This window comes from Eleutherodactylus coqui, chromosome 13, assembly GCF_035609145.1.
Source record: "Eleutherodactylus coqui strain aEleCoq1 chromosome 13, aEleCoq1.hap1, whole genome shotgun sequence".
NCBI lineage: Eukaryota > Metazoa > Chordata > Amphibia > Anura > Eleutherodactylidae > Eleutherodactylus > Eleutherodactylus coqui.
The window spans coordinates 109,889,644-109,907,722 of NC_089849.1; the positions used below are offsets into that span (position 1 = coordinate 109,889,644).

General features: G+C 44.1%; 1 protein-coding gene across 1 annotated transcript in view; it reads right to left on the reverse strand.

Annotated features, from left to right (window-relative positions):
• Nucleotides 1-383: 383 nt before the first annotated feature.
• The window catches only part of LOC136588216 (zinc finger protein 271-like), a 39,595-nt gene continuing 21,899 nt past the window's right edge, over nucleotides 384-18,079 (reverse strand). The window contains exons 7-11 of the mRNA XM_066587277.1: nucleotides 13,562-13,673; nucleotides 10,878-10,975; nucleotides 10,233-10,317; nucleotides 6,830-6,838; nucleotides 384-3,908 (exon numbers count right to left, since the gene is read on the reverse strand). Coding sequence (XP_066443374.1) covers nucleotides 2,149-3,908; nucleotides 6,830-6,838; nucleotides 10,233-10,317; nucleotides 10,878-10,975; nucleotides 13,562-13,673 — 2,064 coding nt within the window. The 3' untranslated portion in view covers nucleotides 384-2,148. The remainder of the gene's footprint in view (nucleotides 3,909-6,829; nucleotides 6,839-10,232; nucleotides 10,318-10,877; nucleotides 10,976-13,561; nucleotides 13,674-18,079) is intronic.

The following is an 18,079-nucleotide window of genomic DNA, read 5'->3' on the forward strand; positions in this document are numbered from 1 at the left end:
TAGTTTGGTTTCCCCCTTGGCCTATAAAAGGCTCTCGGAGGCTCCTTGTGTGTAGTGGCCTCTTCTTCCTCTTGTGTAGAGCTTGTTGGCCACTAGATGCCTCTACAATTCAGAGAAGAGATGTCACTCCGTTACCGGAGTCTGAGAGGGGCGCATTATTGGGATGTGAGAAGCTGGATGGTCGTATCGATGATTGTCCCCCACCGGCCGTTCTGAGCAGACTGTTGGGAGGTGTTGGGACCAGTGGATGTGTGATGGCACACAAGGTGCCGGGACTCAGGATGCCCCCTACAGACCACCAGTAGAGAGGAGCGTCTGACCAGACTGTTAGGAAGTGTTGGGGCCAGTGGATGTGTGAGAGCACACAAGGTGACCGGGCTCAGGACGCCCCCTACAGACCACCAGTAGAGAGGAGCGTCTGACCAGACTGTTAGGGGGTGTTGAGACCAGTGGATGTGTGAGGGCACACAAAGTGACAGGGCTCAGGACCCCCTGACAGACCACCAGTAGAGAGGAGCATCTGACCAGATTGTTGGAGGGTGTTTGGACCAGCGGATGTGTGAGGGCACACAAGGCAACCAGGCTCAGGATCCCCCACAGACCACCAGTAGAGAGGAGCGTCTGACCAGACTGTTAGGAGGTGTTGGAACCAGTGGATGTGTGAGAGCACACAAGGCGACCGAGCTCAGGACGCCCCCTACTGACTACCAGTAGAGAGGAGCGTCTGATCGTCCGACAAGCACCAGCAGCTCCAACTATTTCATTGTCCACTGTTCAGAGACAGGTTGCATAATTGCTACAGACTCCTATATCTGTCATAACCATTTCCAGGCACTTGACTGAAGGACACTTGGTCTCACGGCACCAATTATATGTACAGCCTCTGATACCCTCCGTTGCCCGTTTACAGCGGTGTCATGAACAACTAAACTGGACGCTACAGAGTGAACCCAGTTTGCCTTCAGCAACAAATCCAGGTTTGGGCACTGACGATGGCCATGTTCTTGTCTGGAGACGTTGGGGTGAGCGCCTCAATCCTGCCCCCTGATGGTGTGTTGGTATGGAGGGCCATTGCATACAACAGTCAGTCACCCCTAGTAGTGGCACGATGGACAATGACAGCTCAGCGATATGTTCAGGACATCCTGCAGCCACATATGTTGTGTCTAATGGCAGCTTCCAACAGGATAATGCTCAGCCACACACACACAAGGGGGTCACAGGAGCCCCCACAACATTGCCACACTTCTGTGGCCTGCCTGGTTGCAAGATTTATCACCAATAGAACATGTATGGGATCATCTGGGACGCCAACTTCGGCAGCTTATGAGTTTGCAAAGTCTAGAGGCTCAGTTACAGCAAATGTGGAGTGATATGCCGCAGGATACCATACAGAACCTGTATGCCTCTATGCCTGCCTGTATCACATCTTGCATCTAAGCTAGAGGTGACCCAACAGGGACTAGAGCCTCCTTGCCCACCGGTATCACATCTTGCCTCTATGCTAAAGGCGGTACAACAGGTTATTAGAGCCTTCCTTAAGTGTTCTGTTTTCCTTAATAAATAATCCTTTTGCTCTGATATTGTAATCACTCACTTATTTCAACGTTACAATCACACAGAGAAAGTTTCATTCTAGTGTGACAACTTCTTCTAGGTAATTTTTTTTTGACAATGAGTGTATATTCACATGGCAGATTTGTTGCAAACATTTCTGTGTCTGTCCGACTCATTTAAATGTCATTTACAGAAATTCATATACTTGCTAAAAAAACAACCCCATTCAGATGAATGTGACTGACTTTACTATATTATCTGCCATTGCTCTTCTCTGCTGTTGACCTTCCAATCCGCCACCTGCAGACTCCATTTTCCAAGATGGCCGTCACAATTTTCTTACTTCCCAATTAACTGCTCTCTGCGTGACTGGCACTGATTATGTCAGCAGCGCCTGTCAATCAGAGAGCAGGTATAGTGCTTTAGTAATCTAACACTACCAATGCACTGGGGTTTAATAGGTCATCTGAAAATTGCACAGGCCATCTTTGATGACTTAAAACAGGCCTAGAACTGACTGTTTAGAGGAACAATACAGAACACCCTCTCCAATCCCAGGACAAAATATTGTCCCGGGACCGGTGAGTAGCTTTAAACAGCTTCTAACTTTCTATGAGTCCTCAAATGCCTAACAAGTTTTGACTTCACAGCAAAACATTTCCCACATTCTGAACATAAGAATGGCTTCTCCCCTGTGTGAATTTTCTGATGTCTTACAAGACCAGATCTCTGAGCAAAACTTTTCCCACATTCAGAGCACTGAAACAACTTCTCCCCTGTGTGACTTCTTTGATGTCTCACAAGGCCGGATTTCTTGACAAAACATTTGCCACATTCCAAACATGAATATGGCCTTTCCCCTGTGTGAATTCGCTGATGTTGAAGTAGTACAGATTTGTGGGCAAAACTTTTCCCACATTCTAAACACGAAAATGGCCTCTCTCCCGTGTGAACTTTCTGATGTTCGACAAGAACAGATTTACGGGTATAGCTTTTTCCACATTCTGAACATGAAAACGACCTTTTCTCTCTGTGGAGTCTGTAATGTTTCACAAAATCAGCTTTCCTTGTAAAACTAATCGCGCAATCCAAACAAGAAAATTGTCTTTCTTCTGTATGTAATATCTGATGTTTACTAAGATTTGATTTCTTAGTAAAACTTTTCCCGCATACCGAACAGGAGTACGGCCTCTCTCCCGTATGATTTCTCTGATGTATAACAAGACTTAACTTGCTGGTAAAACTTTTTTCACATTCTGTGCATGAAAACGGCTTCTCCCCTGTATGAATTCTCTGATGCTGGACAAGTCTCGACTTGTAGATAAAACGTTTCCCACATTCCAAACATGAATACGGCTTATCCCCTGTGTGAATTCTCCGATGGTCAGCGAGATAGGATTTGTGAGCAAAGCATTTTCCACATTCAGAACATGAAAACGGCCTCTCACCAGTGTGAATTCTCAGATGGTCATCAAGATTGGATTTGTTGTGAAAACATTTCCCACATTCTGAACAGGAAAATGGTTTCTCTCTGTGAATCCTCTCATGCTGACCAAGAGTGGATTTTGTGATAAAACATTTCTTACATTCTGAACAAGAAAATGGCCTTTCTCCTGTGTGAATTTTCTGGTGTTTCAGAAGACCGGATCTTTCCATAAAAGGTTTCCCACATTCCGAACATGGAAATTGTTTCTCTCCCGTGTGGATTTTAAGATGTCTGACAAGATTTGAGTTCTTTGCAAAACACTTTCCACATTCTAAACATAAAAAAGGCTTCTTCCCTGTGTGAATTTTATGATGTTCAATAAGACATGATTTGTAGGCAAAACAATTTCCACATTCTAAACACGAAAGCGGTCTCTGACCGGTGTGAATTTTCCAATGTTCATCAAGACTTGACTTCTTGACAAAAGTTTTTCCACACTCTGAACAAGAAAACTGTTTCTCTGCGGTGTGACTCTGTTGAAGAACATACGATTTAAACCTTCTACCATGTTCTGAGCCATCTTGCTTCTCTCTTCTATGGATTTTCTGATGTGTTAAGAGAAACACCCTGTGCTTAAAACACTTTCCACATCTGGAACACATAAATTGCCTTTTATGATCTTTCCCAAATCTTGACCTTGTGAATGATTTTTCTTCAGTAGGAACTCCGCTCCCATAACATGGTGATGTCTGATAAAACAGTCCTTTGTAATTACAGAGATCCAGCAATAGATTGCTAGTTTCATATCCACAATGTATAGTTTCAGCAATGGGGTTTTCTCCCATAGAGTCGGGTGGGACATTATTTTCTTCTAATTTGCAGTCTGGATATAAAATATTTGTCTTTGGATTCTTGCTGTGGGCAAGTGCTGGAAAAAAAAAAGGATATTGGTTTTTAACTGAGGCCTAACTGAGGGAGGGGGCACCCTCGGTCACTCGAATATCTTAACAGCGATGAGATCGCAGACAGACGTTCCCATATGCCCATTTAGACATAAAGAGGAGCGCTTAAAAAATGGCTTTTGAGCGATCATTTTGCACAAAACTACTACTTGGTACTAATGCCTATTAGTACCAATTAGTAGCATGTGAGCCATTGGGAGCTGTAATCAGGGAACACACCACCTGCTGTTCGCTGAATACATCCCCTTTGTTATGCTGCACTTATTACAGCTGAGACAATGTAATCAGCTGTTATCAGCGCTCCCCGCCCCCCTCCCAGCAATGCACAGCATGCAGTCCTGCTTATCAGCTCTTCTGCTGAAGAACGGATCTCATGCCGAACTGAAATCGATTGTTCAGCAGAAAAGTGAAAGAGGGGCAGATTTAGACGCAACAATGATCGCTCAAAAGATGGCATTGGAGCGAATCTTGAGCGATAATCGTTGTGTCTAAACGGGCCTTATGTCATAGTAGCCTAAAGCCTTCGTGGATGTTTCCCTATTAAACTCTGCCTGTGACTGTGTCTCTTGTGAAAATATACAATACTGAAGCATTGTAGTATACTGTAAGTGAGAAAATGATCACTAGTTCAAATCCCCGATGGGGGACAAGAAAGTAAGTAAAAGTAAAGTTAAATGAAGAAGGTATTTTGATTACAAAAATAAAAAATATTAAAGCTCAAAATATTAAAAGCTTAAAAACCTTTTTTTCTCATTTTTAGCCTAAAAAAAATAAAAATACAGAAAAGAAATACTTGGTATTTCTGCAACCATAAAAGTATGAGCTGTTATAATTAACTGCATGGTGAACGCTGCAGGGAAGAATAATACCAGATGCCAGAATTGTGCTTTTTTTGGTCACCCCATCCCCAAGAAAAGTTGGTTTATAAAAAGCTATCAAAAAGTCATATGCACCCCAAAATGGTAGCAATAGAAATAGCAGGTCATCCTTCAAAAAGTAAGCCTTCACATAACACAACTGAGGGAAAAATAAAGTTGTGGTGGTCAGAAAATGGTGATAAAGTAAAAAAAATTTTAATTGTAACCGTACTGACCTATAAAATCAAGTTAACATATAATTTTTGTTGTACTGTCTAAGCCACATAATCAAACAGCCCCCCCACACAAAAATGGCACAACTGTGTTTTTTCCCCATTTTAACCTTACTTAGAAATGTTTAAAAGATTTTTCATTACACTATATGATAGAATTGAAAAATACAACTCATCCTGCAAAAATAAACTCCTCAAGAAGTTATTTCAACAGAAAAATACGAATGTTATGTTTTTTTTGAAAGTGGGGAGGAGTAAACAAAAATTAAATAATGAAAAATGGGCGCATTCTCAAGGGGTTATCACAATCTGCCCATGAATCAGCAAGAAAATGGAGACCTTGCAAGTTAAAAAAAGTTGTTTACAGAGGGGTCTGACCTCATGCAGTATTAAATTCAGATGGCCTGCAGTGTTAAGCCGGGCTAACTTGGGCGGATTTCCCGATTGTCATCCGCGTGGACAATCCACGGTAAAACACGGGCACTGAGAAGGATGCGTTTTCACTTTTTCATTTACACTCGCGGATATGAATTGTGTATTTCGTCAGCGGAGAAAAATCACAGCATGCTCTATTTTTCCGCGAAATCTGCATGAACGGCCTCCATTGATGTCCGACCCGCAGCCCATATGCAACATGATTAACATTCCATATGGGCTGCAGATACCCGCATCATCGCTCAGTGATGGCGGGGGAAATACAAATAAACAAAAAAGGTACTTAGCATGACCGCCTGCGAGCATCTGGAGTACAGTTATAGGAGGTATTCAGGGTCACCGGCCAGGCTTATTGCGCAGCCCCTAAAGACTCTAGTTTAACTCGAGTAACATTAGGGATTAAGGCCGATCTCACACGAACGGGTCAGATTTCCGCAGTGAAAGGCCTGGGATTTATCATGGAAACGAATTGTGAATGCTTGCGGACACGAACGTTTTACTGCGCAGATGTACGTGTATGAACAGCAGATTGTCTGCTCACAAAAAAGATCGCAATCACATCCGTAAATTGCCCAACCCCCTGGAAGAACCCCAACCTTCTATCAAAAGACGAAACGCCCAGACAACATTCTCTTGTGCTTTTGTCTTTGGTGAGAGATATAAGCTTTGCTGTGAGAGTCATCATGCCTTCAGGTCGGGATACTGCTCTCTTGGCTTGGCTGGATTATACAACTTTTTTTTTTTTTTTTTAAGCATCTCGTTCGATGCTGGAGGAAAAGCCCAGAAGAAAAAAGTGGACGTCCTGGGTTCACCCACCTTGTGTCATAGCGACCCAGTAAGAGCGACTTCATCAGCCTTTACTACGACTTGCGCACACATCCGGAAAAGTTCTCATCCTTCTGCCACATGTCCGTGTCATTATTCGACCAGCTGCTGGGGGTGGTGTGGTCCGGATTGAGCTACACTGACACAAACATGTGCTGGTACACCTCCCCTGAGGAGCGTCCTGAGGTATAGAGATCCTTTTTCCCTAGAATGGGTTTCCCTTTTGTTCTTTTGTAATATCTTAAACATTTGAATCTGACTTGTTGTTACAGATTGTTTTCAAGTTCCTATTGGGCCACCCCACCATCTGTGGGATCGTCAGGAGGACCTGCAATGTTATTTGGGAGTAGCTGCATTGGTGATGTCGGCACCCTCTCTGCAAGACGGCCCAACTGCATCAGGACCCTGGATGGTAAGCACAGCCGTGTGAAAAAGCTGATAGACTCAAGGTCCCGATAATTCAGCTATAAGCAGTACTGTTCCGTAGTTCTGTTGGCGGTAGCCCACAGTAACTACCAGTTTGTTCTGGTGGATAATCGGAACCTTTGCAAGCACTGCGGATGCTCGCTTTTCAGGGCATCCAGAATGGGGCGGCTTTACTCCAACCAGTTGGCCCTTCCAGAGTGACGGCTGCTTCCTGGTTCTTCAGGTACAACCACTGCATTCGTAATTGTCATAGATGAGGGCCTTGGCCTGTCAACCTATGTTCTGAGACCATTTCCACACAGAGAGTTGGACACTAGAAGACAAATCTTTCACCACCGTCTCACACGGGCTAGGCATTTCGTCAAATGTGCCTTCAGAATTTTTACCAGCAAGTGGCGAGTTTTCTTGGCCACCATTCAGATGGATCCCCAAAACGTGTGCTTGGTAATTAAAACCGCCATGGTTCTGCATACTTTTTGCTGGATCAATGATGCGGATTGGATGGTTGCGGATGATCCACTTCCAACAACCGCAATAGTTGCAAGCGTGGATCTGAACCAAATCGCATAGGCCTGCCTCTTTGCAGACTTTTTCCTGACTCCTCATGGAGAAGTTCCGCGGCAGCTGGCCTCTATCCACGAAGCCTGAGGATCAGGACTCTCTAAGCAGTGTTATTGTTTATTTTTACCGACTCCCAAATTATTATTTTTTTAGGTAGTTTTTTTTTTTTAGTTAGGGACTCGCAAGACAATGAGGACCCCTTATGTATGTTGTGAGCTTATATAATAAGGTCCAATTTGCAGAAGAATTCCTTAAAAAGGCATTTCATGTTGTGTATTTGCATAATTTGGCTGTATTATAAACTAATACCCCATTTCCCCCTTTACTTGGTTACTATTAAAATTTCTATATATTAAATGTTTTGCAAGAAAACACCATGTGCATTGTCTTTTTTTTATAGTGGTGGTGGGGAATTAGTGTACTGAGCACCAGAATGCTAATGTAGCTGTTGTGCTTGGAATACAATGCCTTATCTAAGCACTACTTTAAACATAAGGGAAGTGTTGCGAAAAGAAAAAAACTTAAAAATTACACCAAGACACACGGTACGTGAACATAAAAAATTATTTATTAGCAACAACAAAAGTAGAACTTTAATAAAACATTTCAACAAACTAAAAATCCCGATACCGGGGCCAAGGATCACAGCTGGGTGAGGGGAAAGGCACGCCAGTTTATGCTGGTGCACTCGCTGGCATATCAGTGCTGCGCTTCCTAAGCCCTGGAATCAGAGTTATGGGTCGGGGGAACTGAGGGGCTGTTAAAAGGAGCCAGCAGTTGAGTTTCCCAGGTAGCCATGGCCTATAGGCAAATAGCCATGACTACCGTGGTGGGGTTGGTGGTGGTTGGGGTGGCGGAACAGTGGCGAGCTGCTGGCGAGACTGCCGACATCTGTACTGGTCAATGGTATAGTGCAGTTCGTAGGGGGAATTTGGTGGTAATGACAACTCCAGTAGATACAGCATGTAGTTCTGCGTTGCAAGTTGCAGATTCTCCGGGACCGTACGGAGAAGCATTGCTACATGCTGTCCAAAGCTTTCAGCCGAGTCCCGTGGCAAAGTCTGCTGCTGTAGAAGCGCCAGAACCTGCTGCTGTATTTCCGTTTGCCGTCTGGCTGAAGCTGTTGGCCTGCCCAGTTTCCGGGGTCGGGGAACTGCTGGGACGGTCTGCGAAGCAGGCCCCTGGCTGATAACTTCACAATTTCCCCCCGTCTCTGACTGCAACTCTTCTGTTGGTGAACTGGCCAGTACAGAGTCTTCTCCCTCCTCCTCGACATTCTCCAAATGATCAGCTGAGCTGTGGACAAAGAGATAGTCTTGGTTAGTTTAGCTCACTCAGTCAAGTACAACATCACAATCAGCACAGAGACAGGACAGACATACCAGATAGAGTCATGTGGGGTGGAGGTGGTAATGAGAGACGAGGCGAGTCTGGACATGCGGTCCTCACAGCCGACAATAGGAACAGTTCCACTACTGGACATTTCGGTAATCGTAATACGTTTCATACTGCACGCATGACGCCACATGACAGGAAGCAGCTTGCTGTATAGTAGCAAGACCTCGGTAGGACGTCTTGCGGTGTAGCACTAAAAGTCGTCAACTGCAGCTACTAAATTCACTGTTCTGCACATCTAGAAAGTAGTGTAGCTCTGGATCCCAGCATGCAATCACATCATGTGTAGTGTACGTCGATGCATCTCAAAGAGCTCAACAGCAATATGGCAAGATAAAACAAATACTACTTATGGCGGAACAGTGTCGTGAAAGGCAGTGCGATAGACATATCTTTCATGGAACACTACATTTGCACAAATGTCCTTACAATTATAAATCGAAAAATGTCAAAGGCAAATCCATTTACACCTTCACTGACCACATATTTCGTTAACCTAGCCGGTGGGTCTTTGTGCAAGCTTTGTGCATCTGCAGGTTGGCACTATTTATAGTACATTTATTATATTACATTGTACTTACGAACGCGGTTCCATAGTTGTTGCCAGGTACATCAGCTGCTGGAGGTACATATACGGCCTCTTCCGTTTACCTCTAGCTCCACTTTTGGGCGTAGCTGTGTATTCTTTACGGAACTGGTCCCTCGCGCTTCGCCATTTCCGCTTGATTTCATCCACTGCAGCAGAGCGAAGAAGCAAACAAACAAAGAAAAAAAAAAAAGAGATATGAGTATTTCAATGCTCCAAGACCACACAACACACTAACGGTACTGCAAACACGCCTGGCATTAAACTTACTATACACCAATATCACACAAAGCACTCGCAAAAAATACCGGCAGACAATACTTACAGAGATACTTTTTCATGTCGATGGAGACAGAGCTCCACTGCTTTCCATAGATCTGGGATGCCAGCCCTTCCCAGGCCTTGTCCCTCATGCTTCTTTTTAGGTAGTCGCTGCAATTGACGTCCCAGATTGCTGGAAAGTTCTGCATGAGGGTAATGAGCCGGCCCATGTCGAACACCAGGGATACTGCAATGTATAAAATGTGTGCTAGCTCTGAAAACTCTGTCCTGCGCTGTCTTTCCCTTCCTTCCCGCTTTCTTTTTATTTATTTTGTTATATGGTCTCCTAGCAACCTGCGAACTATCAGCCTACAAATCCGCACCCATCCGCAATTGTAATTGCGAATGTACTGCGATTTGAACGCTTCAGTCGAGATAAATGGAGCCCGTCCGCGCAGAATCCGCACTAAAATAGTACATGCTGCGTTTTTTTGGGGGGAAATCGCAGAAATCGCAATTCACATTTGTACATCTGAGCGAAGCTGCGGACGTTCATGCCTTCCAATTATAGATTACCGAGTATCGGCCACACAGTTTCCGCAATTCAAATCAGTTTGTGTGAGAGCGGCCTAAAGGTTACATGTCACATACATTGGACTGAATGCAGAATGTGTAATATACTCCCTTCATTCAGGGGTCAGTACTCACTTGTAGTGATATCACGTGCAGTTTCTATCTCGTCAGTAGTAAGAGGTAGCTCCTCCTCCTCCTCTATCTCCACTTTGATGCAAACCTGAAAAGTGTCATTCATTTTATAACATCATAGTATGTTAGGCTGAAAACAGACAGATGGCCATCTATTTCAGTCTATTACCCCACACCCCCGGCAAAAACAAACAAACAAAAACAATCATGTAGAAGCCAATTTTCCTTATTTAAGGGGAAAAAAAATTCACAACTCCAATCTGGCAATCACAATAATCCCCGGGTCACCGACCCTCCTGAAGTAATTAGTGATATAACGTATAATATTGTTACACCCATGAAAGGCATCCAGGCCCCTCTCACTGCTCTTACAGTAAAGAAACCCTTTCTATGTTCGTGTAAGAACTTTTTTGCCTCTAGATGTAGTCGGCGCCCCTTTGTTACAGTCACAGCCTTGGGTATAAGTATGAATTGAAATGTATCCATGTTAAACTAAAAAAAAAAAAAATAATCGAAACAATTTTTTTTTAATTGTTGTAGTTTGTAGTATGTTGTAGTTAATTGTTGTAGTCTGCTGCTGAATGTCATGTGGATAATTTTAGAGAAACAGAACCTACATTTTGGTGGTAGTAGGTCAGCTTTATCTACCTGATGATCTTGTGGCACATTCAGCCCTTCCTCTGGGCAGTCCTGGGAATACAGGCGGCTGGGACATCTCTCTGGGGGATTTCTCTCACTGGATCTATCTGTAGAAAACATTTTTCACAGATGCAGAGACAAAGTCTATTTTCAGAAATGTTATGCCCTTCACAGTGTAGACGCGGCTAAAATGTTTAAACTTTATTAATAGTAGATAAAAACAAGGGGCTGAAGCACAAACATATGAAGTCAGACAACGTACAGGGGGCCTGAACTAGCCACTACTGGGAGGTAGAAAACAGTGTGGATGTTGGTTCCCCAGACAAACTACAACTAAGTTGATGTAGCTCCGCTGCTGGGTAGGTGAACAGGTGTCAAGAGGAAGTACAAAAAATATCAATAAGTGCATGAGATAAATGCACTGAGATCATTAAAGCGGTTCTACCGAGTGCAAGCAAATATAACAAAATGCTGTGATAGAGCCTGTGTCCCTGATGGTGGACCACAGGGATATAAGGCTACCATCAGGGTCACAGGCTCCATCACAGAATTTTGTGATTTTTGAATCGAGATCTCTGAGGCAGGTCATCTCTGTTACTATATTCTCTTTGAGTCCTAAACAGACTTTAGGAAGGGCTGATAGGCTGTCTAACTGCAAGAAACTATGGAATATTGAGTGTAGAAGTGAAGAGGCTAGGAACAGTTAGCCAGCGATTTGAACAGCCTTGGCTACTGAAATCTATGCTATAGGAGTTCAAGTGAAACGGTCTCTCTCGGTCCATCTTTGAAGAATTAGAAGGCCATTATACAATACTAACAACCTAGCGCTACTTTTTTAACTGTCTAGACCATTTGAGCCTTGTCCTTTGGACTCATGGTTTAGCTCATCCCTCAAGTGATCTGGTGTACTACACAGATTTGCTTTATCATTACCAGTTACTATACTCCAAGTTCTCTGTATCTCCCTTCTTTCTCTATTTAGAGTAATATCTAAGTGGTTCCTGATGAACTGTCCAAGTTAGACAGGGAAACGCATTGAACCCATTCTAATCTATTATTCAGGAGAATCCATTAGAACTCACTATTTAGGAGTACACTATATCCGTTAAACTGAGTATCTATATTTTTGGTATACTCAACACCAGATTTTTGTACTACCTCAATTATGGTTTGAGGTATACGTTTGGAATACAGAACCAGATACTTTATAATAGTTGATCCCTCGATGGGTCTACTAGCTTTTATACACATGGTTCTCTGTGCCTTCTAGGCTCATAGGAGACACAGCTATTTGCTTGCACTCAGATAGAACCCTGTTAGCTCACTGAGTGCATTTTTTTAAGCACTCGGTGAACCGCTTTTATCATCTGAGTGCATTTATTTGATATATGATATTTTTGGTACTTTCTATCGGAGTGGTTAAAGGGGTTGTCTCGCGAAAGCAAGTGGGGTTCAGCACTTCTGTATGGCCATATTAATGCACTTTGTAATATACATCATGCATTAAATATGAGCCATACAAAAGTTATTCACTTACCTTCCCTGCGCTGGCGTCCCCGTCTCCATGGCTCCGTCTAACTTCAGCGTCTAATCGCCTGATTAGACGCGCTTGCGCAGAAGGGTCTTCTGCCTTCGGCTCGGTCCGGCAACAGCGGCGTTCTGGCTCCGCCCCCTTCTACGCATCATCGCGTAGCTCCGCCCCGTCACGTGTGCCGATTCCAGCCTCCTGATTGGCTGGAATCTGCACACGTGACTGGGCGGAGCTACGTGATGACGCGTAGAAGGGGGCAGAGCCAGAACGCCGCTGTTGCCGGACCGAGCCGAAGGCAGAAGACCCTTCTGCGCAAGCGCGTCTAATCAGGCGATTAGACGCTGAAGTTAGACGGAGCCATGGAGACGGGGACGCCAGCGCAGGGAAGGTAAGTGAATAACTTCTGTATGGCTCATATTTAATGCACGATGTATATTACAAAGTGCATTAATATGGCCATACAGAAGTGCTGAACCCCACTTGCTTTCGCGAGACAACCCCTTTAAGCTCCTCTTGACACCTGTTGGGCTAGGTGTAGTGTGTGTTTGTCTGGGGAACCCACATCCGCACATCTCAGTAGTGACTAGTTCAGGCCCCCTGCACATTGTCTGTCTTTATATGTTTGTGCTTCGGCCACTTGTTTCAATCTACTATTACTAAAGTTTAAACATTTTAGCCGCGTCTATACTGTGAAGGGCATCTGTAGAAAACACACTTAGGGCTCGTTCAGACGAGAGTGGTTTACAAGCTGCTGACATGCAGGGAATTCTGCATGTTAACGGGCTGTCTCTAGCTCCATGGAGCAGCCCAGTTACACATCCGTGGTGCGAGCAGCCTGCTTCCACGGCTCCAATAGGAGTCTATGGTAAGCAGCCTGGATAGAGCGCACCACAGAGCTGACATGTGAGTCGGTACTCGCTCTCCGTTCTTTTTTAGAAGTGCAGATTCTGCATTACTTAAAAGGGTCCGTGTGAGCGCTTCCATAACAACCTATTGGTTGGTACAGAAGCATGGTTTACAGGCTGCTATAGAAGCGTGATTTACACGCTGCTGTAGCAGCGTGTAAAACCACGCTCGTCTGAATGAGACGTTAAAGTTACTTAATACATTTGTATATATGTATTGATGAGAAAATATTCTGTATTTAGAGATTATCACTCACTGGGGCCAATGTTGACAGGGATTTCCTCCTCCTTACACAGATGATCACCACTCACATTCATCTCATCATTATCTGCATTAGCCTCAGGTTTAATATCAATCAGGTTTTCATCCTGTTTACACATGTAGATGAAATAATGAGCAAGTTATGTGTACAAGAACATTCTTAAGGGCGCTAATACATGAACCTCTCATGTTTTTCCAGCCTTTCCGGGCTGAGCTATCAAGTGCCGCCTGGCAATTAATGCTAAATAACTCGAAGAAACCAGAAGTGGAGAATTTACTTAACTTTAAAATTTCATTTCTTGGAGTCCAAAGCAACACATATTGAGTTAATTAGACCCTGATCTGATGGCCAGAAGAGACAAGTTAAGGCTCATTTACACGGGACGAGCTGTGGGCCAAACAATGCCCGATAGCGCGTCCCTGTGTATACTCGCTCCTGTGCTGTTACATAAGAACAAGTATCGCTGGCATTGCTGACAGCGCAACCAGCAGGGAGGCGGGACGGCTGAAGGAGGGTTTTCTTTGCTCTCCCCCCGCCCCTCTACATGCACTGTAAGCAGCGGCCGCTCATTCAGTCATTCAGTCTCTGCATGCATTTACACGGAATGACTACCAGTCCAGACCCTGTGGGAGCTTTGAACAGCTTGCAAAAACAACTGTCCAGTGTAAGGCTAGGTTCACACAGGGCGGATTTGCCGCGGTCTTTCTGTTGCGGTTTTTCCGCAGAAGAACCGCTTCTGCGGCAAAACCGCTCCAAAGGTTAATTTGGGCTTGCAGATCTTTCTGCGGATTTTCATGCGGAAAAATCCGCAAGCAGTTTTTTCTGCAGCGCTTTTTTGCTTTTTGCCGCTTATTTGGCTGCGTCCATAGAGGTCTATGGACAAAAAAGGGCTGCGGAAAAGACCGAAGAATGAACATGCTGCATCTTTGAAAACCGCGCCACAGTTGCATTGCCGCACTGCGGCTGTGTGGAAAAAATCCGCACTGTGAGAACAGCTTTTTGGCAAATCTCATTTGTGCTGCATTGCACTGCAAACGCAGCGGTTTTGCCACCGTGCGGATATGCAACGGCAATCCGCGGCAAATCCGCCCTGTGTGAACCCAGCCTAAAAGGGCCTTTAATTAGCAGTAAATAATGCAACTGTGAACAGTCAATTACCTTCATTATAGACATCCTGTAGACACAATAACCAGGCGTATAATCATGCAGCACTGAATTCAATAGGAACAGTACCTGCAATGCCAAACTGTTTATCTTTTTGGACAATCCGAAAAAGTGTCTGAAACACATAATAAGGGCTCATGCCAACGGCCGTGACGGGCTTCGCAAGCAGAATCTGCCATAGCAACCCCCCCCCCCCCCAAAGACCCAATACTCACCTCTGGATCTGCTGTGCAGCTCCTGCAGGACGCGGCCGGCAGGGTGCGTATTTACGCTATACTTCCGCTGTGCTACAGTGGAAGTATAGCGTGACGGACGGCTTCCATTGACTACAATGGAAGCCGGCAGCGCATTTTTCCGCAGCAAATAGAACATGCCATGAGTTATTTCACACTGCCGAATTCCGTGATAGAATTCTGCAGCGTGAAAATTGCACTATTAGGTTCAATACAACCTAATAGCTGCGGTGAAACGTCGCGGATTTCCGCTGCGTTTCATGTGGCGGAAATCTGGCTGTGGGCATTAGCCCTTAATGTGGTGCAAAGCATATAAGGCAGTTTTTTGATAAAATTTGTAGCAGAAAACTGGCACACTTGCAGTGGTAAATCTGCCCCATTGTGTTTAGGTTTTCTCTCCCCTGAATTCCTGGACAGATGATACATCTGCAATAACAGATCAGAGTCAGATAAGAAAATGATATATAAACTATAGACATGTACTCTGAAAGAAAGGTGCCAGATGAAATAAATAATGGCACAAGGTGTAAGCTCTCGCTCACGACCTGAAGGTTGCAAGTTCAAACCCCGAATGGTTCAGGTAGCTGGCTCAAGGTCAACTCAGCCTTCCATCCTTTCGAGGTCGGTAAAATAAGTACCCAGCTGAAAGCGCTGCGGAATAAGTTGGCGCTATACAAATAACAAGATTTACTATATACTGCTCAGCAAAGAGGGTCCCGCAGCCCGAGCAGAAGGCGGAACCAATGTAAACTGCATGAAATATAAAAGCTGAAAAGTCTTGCAAAAGCTGTGATATCTTGGTGGTCTAGAGGTCAGAGTGTATCCTTAACCCCTTAGTGACAGCCCTATCGTAAAACTACGTCCTGCTGTTGCAGGACGTGTATGGAGGGAGGTAGCGGCTGACACCCGCGGGCAATAACTGCGCTCGGTCGTTCGCGGCTATTAACCCTTTAAATGCCGCTGCCAATTCTGACAGCGGCATTTAAATCCCCCGAACACTGTTCGGGGGTCCCGCACGGCCCCCCCGCGGTGAGATCGGGGGAGCCGTGCAGGTGTCATGGCAGCCGGGGGCCTAATGAATGGCCCCAGGGCTGCCTTAACAGACTGCCTATCAAGCCATCCACACACGGTGGCTTGAAAGACGGCCTGTAAAAAAGCAGTATGATGTAATGCTATAGCATTACGTCATACTGCAGGAGCGATCAAAGCATTGCATGTTAAAGTCTCCCAGGGGGGACTTCAAAGTAATGTAAAAAAATAAATAAAATAAAATCAATCAATAAAGTTTTTTTAATTGTTAAAAAAACAAAAAGTTATAAAAGTTTAAAATCACCCCTCTGTTGCCATATCCATTATTAAAAAATCAAAATCATAAAACAAAAATATGTATTTGATATCGCCGCGTCCGTAAAAGTCTGATCTATCAAAGTAGTGCATTATTTTTCCCGCACGGTGAACGTCGTCTGAAAAAAAAATAAAGAACGCCAGAAATACACTTTTTTAGTTACCCTGTCTCCCAGAAAAAACGCAATAAAAAGCGATCAAAATAGTCGTATGTATTCCAAATTGATACTATCGGAAACTTCAGGACATCCCGCAAAAAATGAGCCCTTGCTCAACTACGTCGACGAAAAAATAAAAAAGGTATTGCGCACACAAAATGACCGCAGAAAATAATAAAAAAAAAAATAAAAGTACTACAGCAAAAAAAAAATACTATACAAGTTTGGTATCGTAGCAATCGTACTGACCCATAGAATAAAAATATCTGGTCATTTTTGTTGCAATTTGTGTGCTGTAGAAACAGGACGCACCGAAAGATAGTAGAATGTCGTTTTTTTTCCATTTCTCTCCGCTAAGAATTTTTAAAAAGTTTTTCAGTAAATTATATGGTACAATAACTCATCCCACTAAAAACAAGCCCTCATACAGCAACGTCGATGGATAAATTAAGGAGCTACGATTTTTTAAAAGGGAGTAGGAAAAAGCAAAAAAGCTCCGTCACTAAGGGGTTAAGGCCACTCACACAGCAGAGCGGCAAAGCGCCATAACTTTACTTTAGTTTTCGAATGCGGCTCCCTGCGGCCAACAGCGGAGTTTAGCACATATCATTGATGAGGTGCGCTTAACGCAAAAAACAAAACAGACTCCGTTTGAAAAGTGCGGCATTGGAAAGCGCCGTCCAGCCCCGTGATTGAGTGCCTGTCTGCGAGGCCCCATCGATTTCAATAAGAGCAATATACCGTGATTAACGCGGCATTCAAAACGGGATGTTAATCGCGGTGTGAGAGGCCTAACGTACGTACAGTTCCCAAACATATACCTAAGACAGAAAAAAAAAAAGGGCGGAGGAAAAAAGGGTGTTTGCATTAATGCAGCATGAATATTCTCTTATAAGAAGATCATGAAGCCGATGTATGATAACAAAAAAACATACTTTTCTTTATTCAATCCGTGCCATTACGTGTCCACATTAAAATACAGCCAGAGGACCGGTTTCAGCCCTTAAACAGAGCCTCGTTCACCTCCGGAAGCAAGCAGAATCCCAAGGGAAAGAAGCGCCTTACAGGAAATGTAAGAGTGAAGTACAAACAGCCAGACTCTTTGTATATGCACAAAAAAGAACAAAAAAAGACAGCCCTAATAACAGACTCAGTATAGAAAAATATTAGTCTCAGACGAGTGAAGAAGGGAATGAATGTGCCAGGTTATTGTGTTTATAGGATAGTTATGTGGATAATTGACTTTTGATAGCTTTATTGACTGCTGATTAACTTCTCTCTACCATCTAATCAGGTCTGGGTTCATTAAAGCCAATACAAACCACTGTAGGACGATCAGAATAGGATTTATAACTTTGAAGCATAACCAAAATATATATAGCAAATGTATTGGAAATAGGACTATAGCCAAATTACTGATATATGGTCACGGGACGTTATGTGCAGTTTATTCCCTCCGACAAGTCACAGAACAAGGTTAGCAAAGCCTTCTGTGGCAGCAGCACTGGGTTCACTGGTGCACGGCGACTGGCTGACGAGGGGATGTAGACAGACCCAGATGGAAGAACAGCAGATACAACAGTGGTGCTGCAGGGATCTGGGACGGGCGAGTA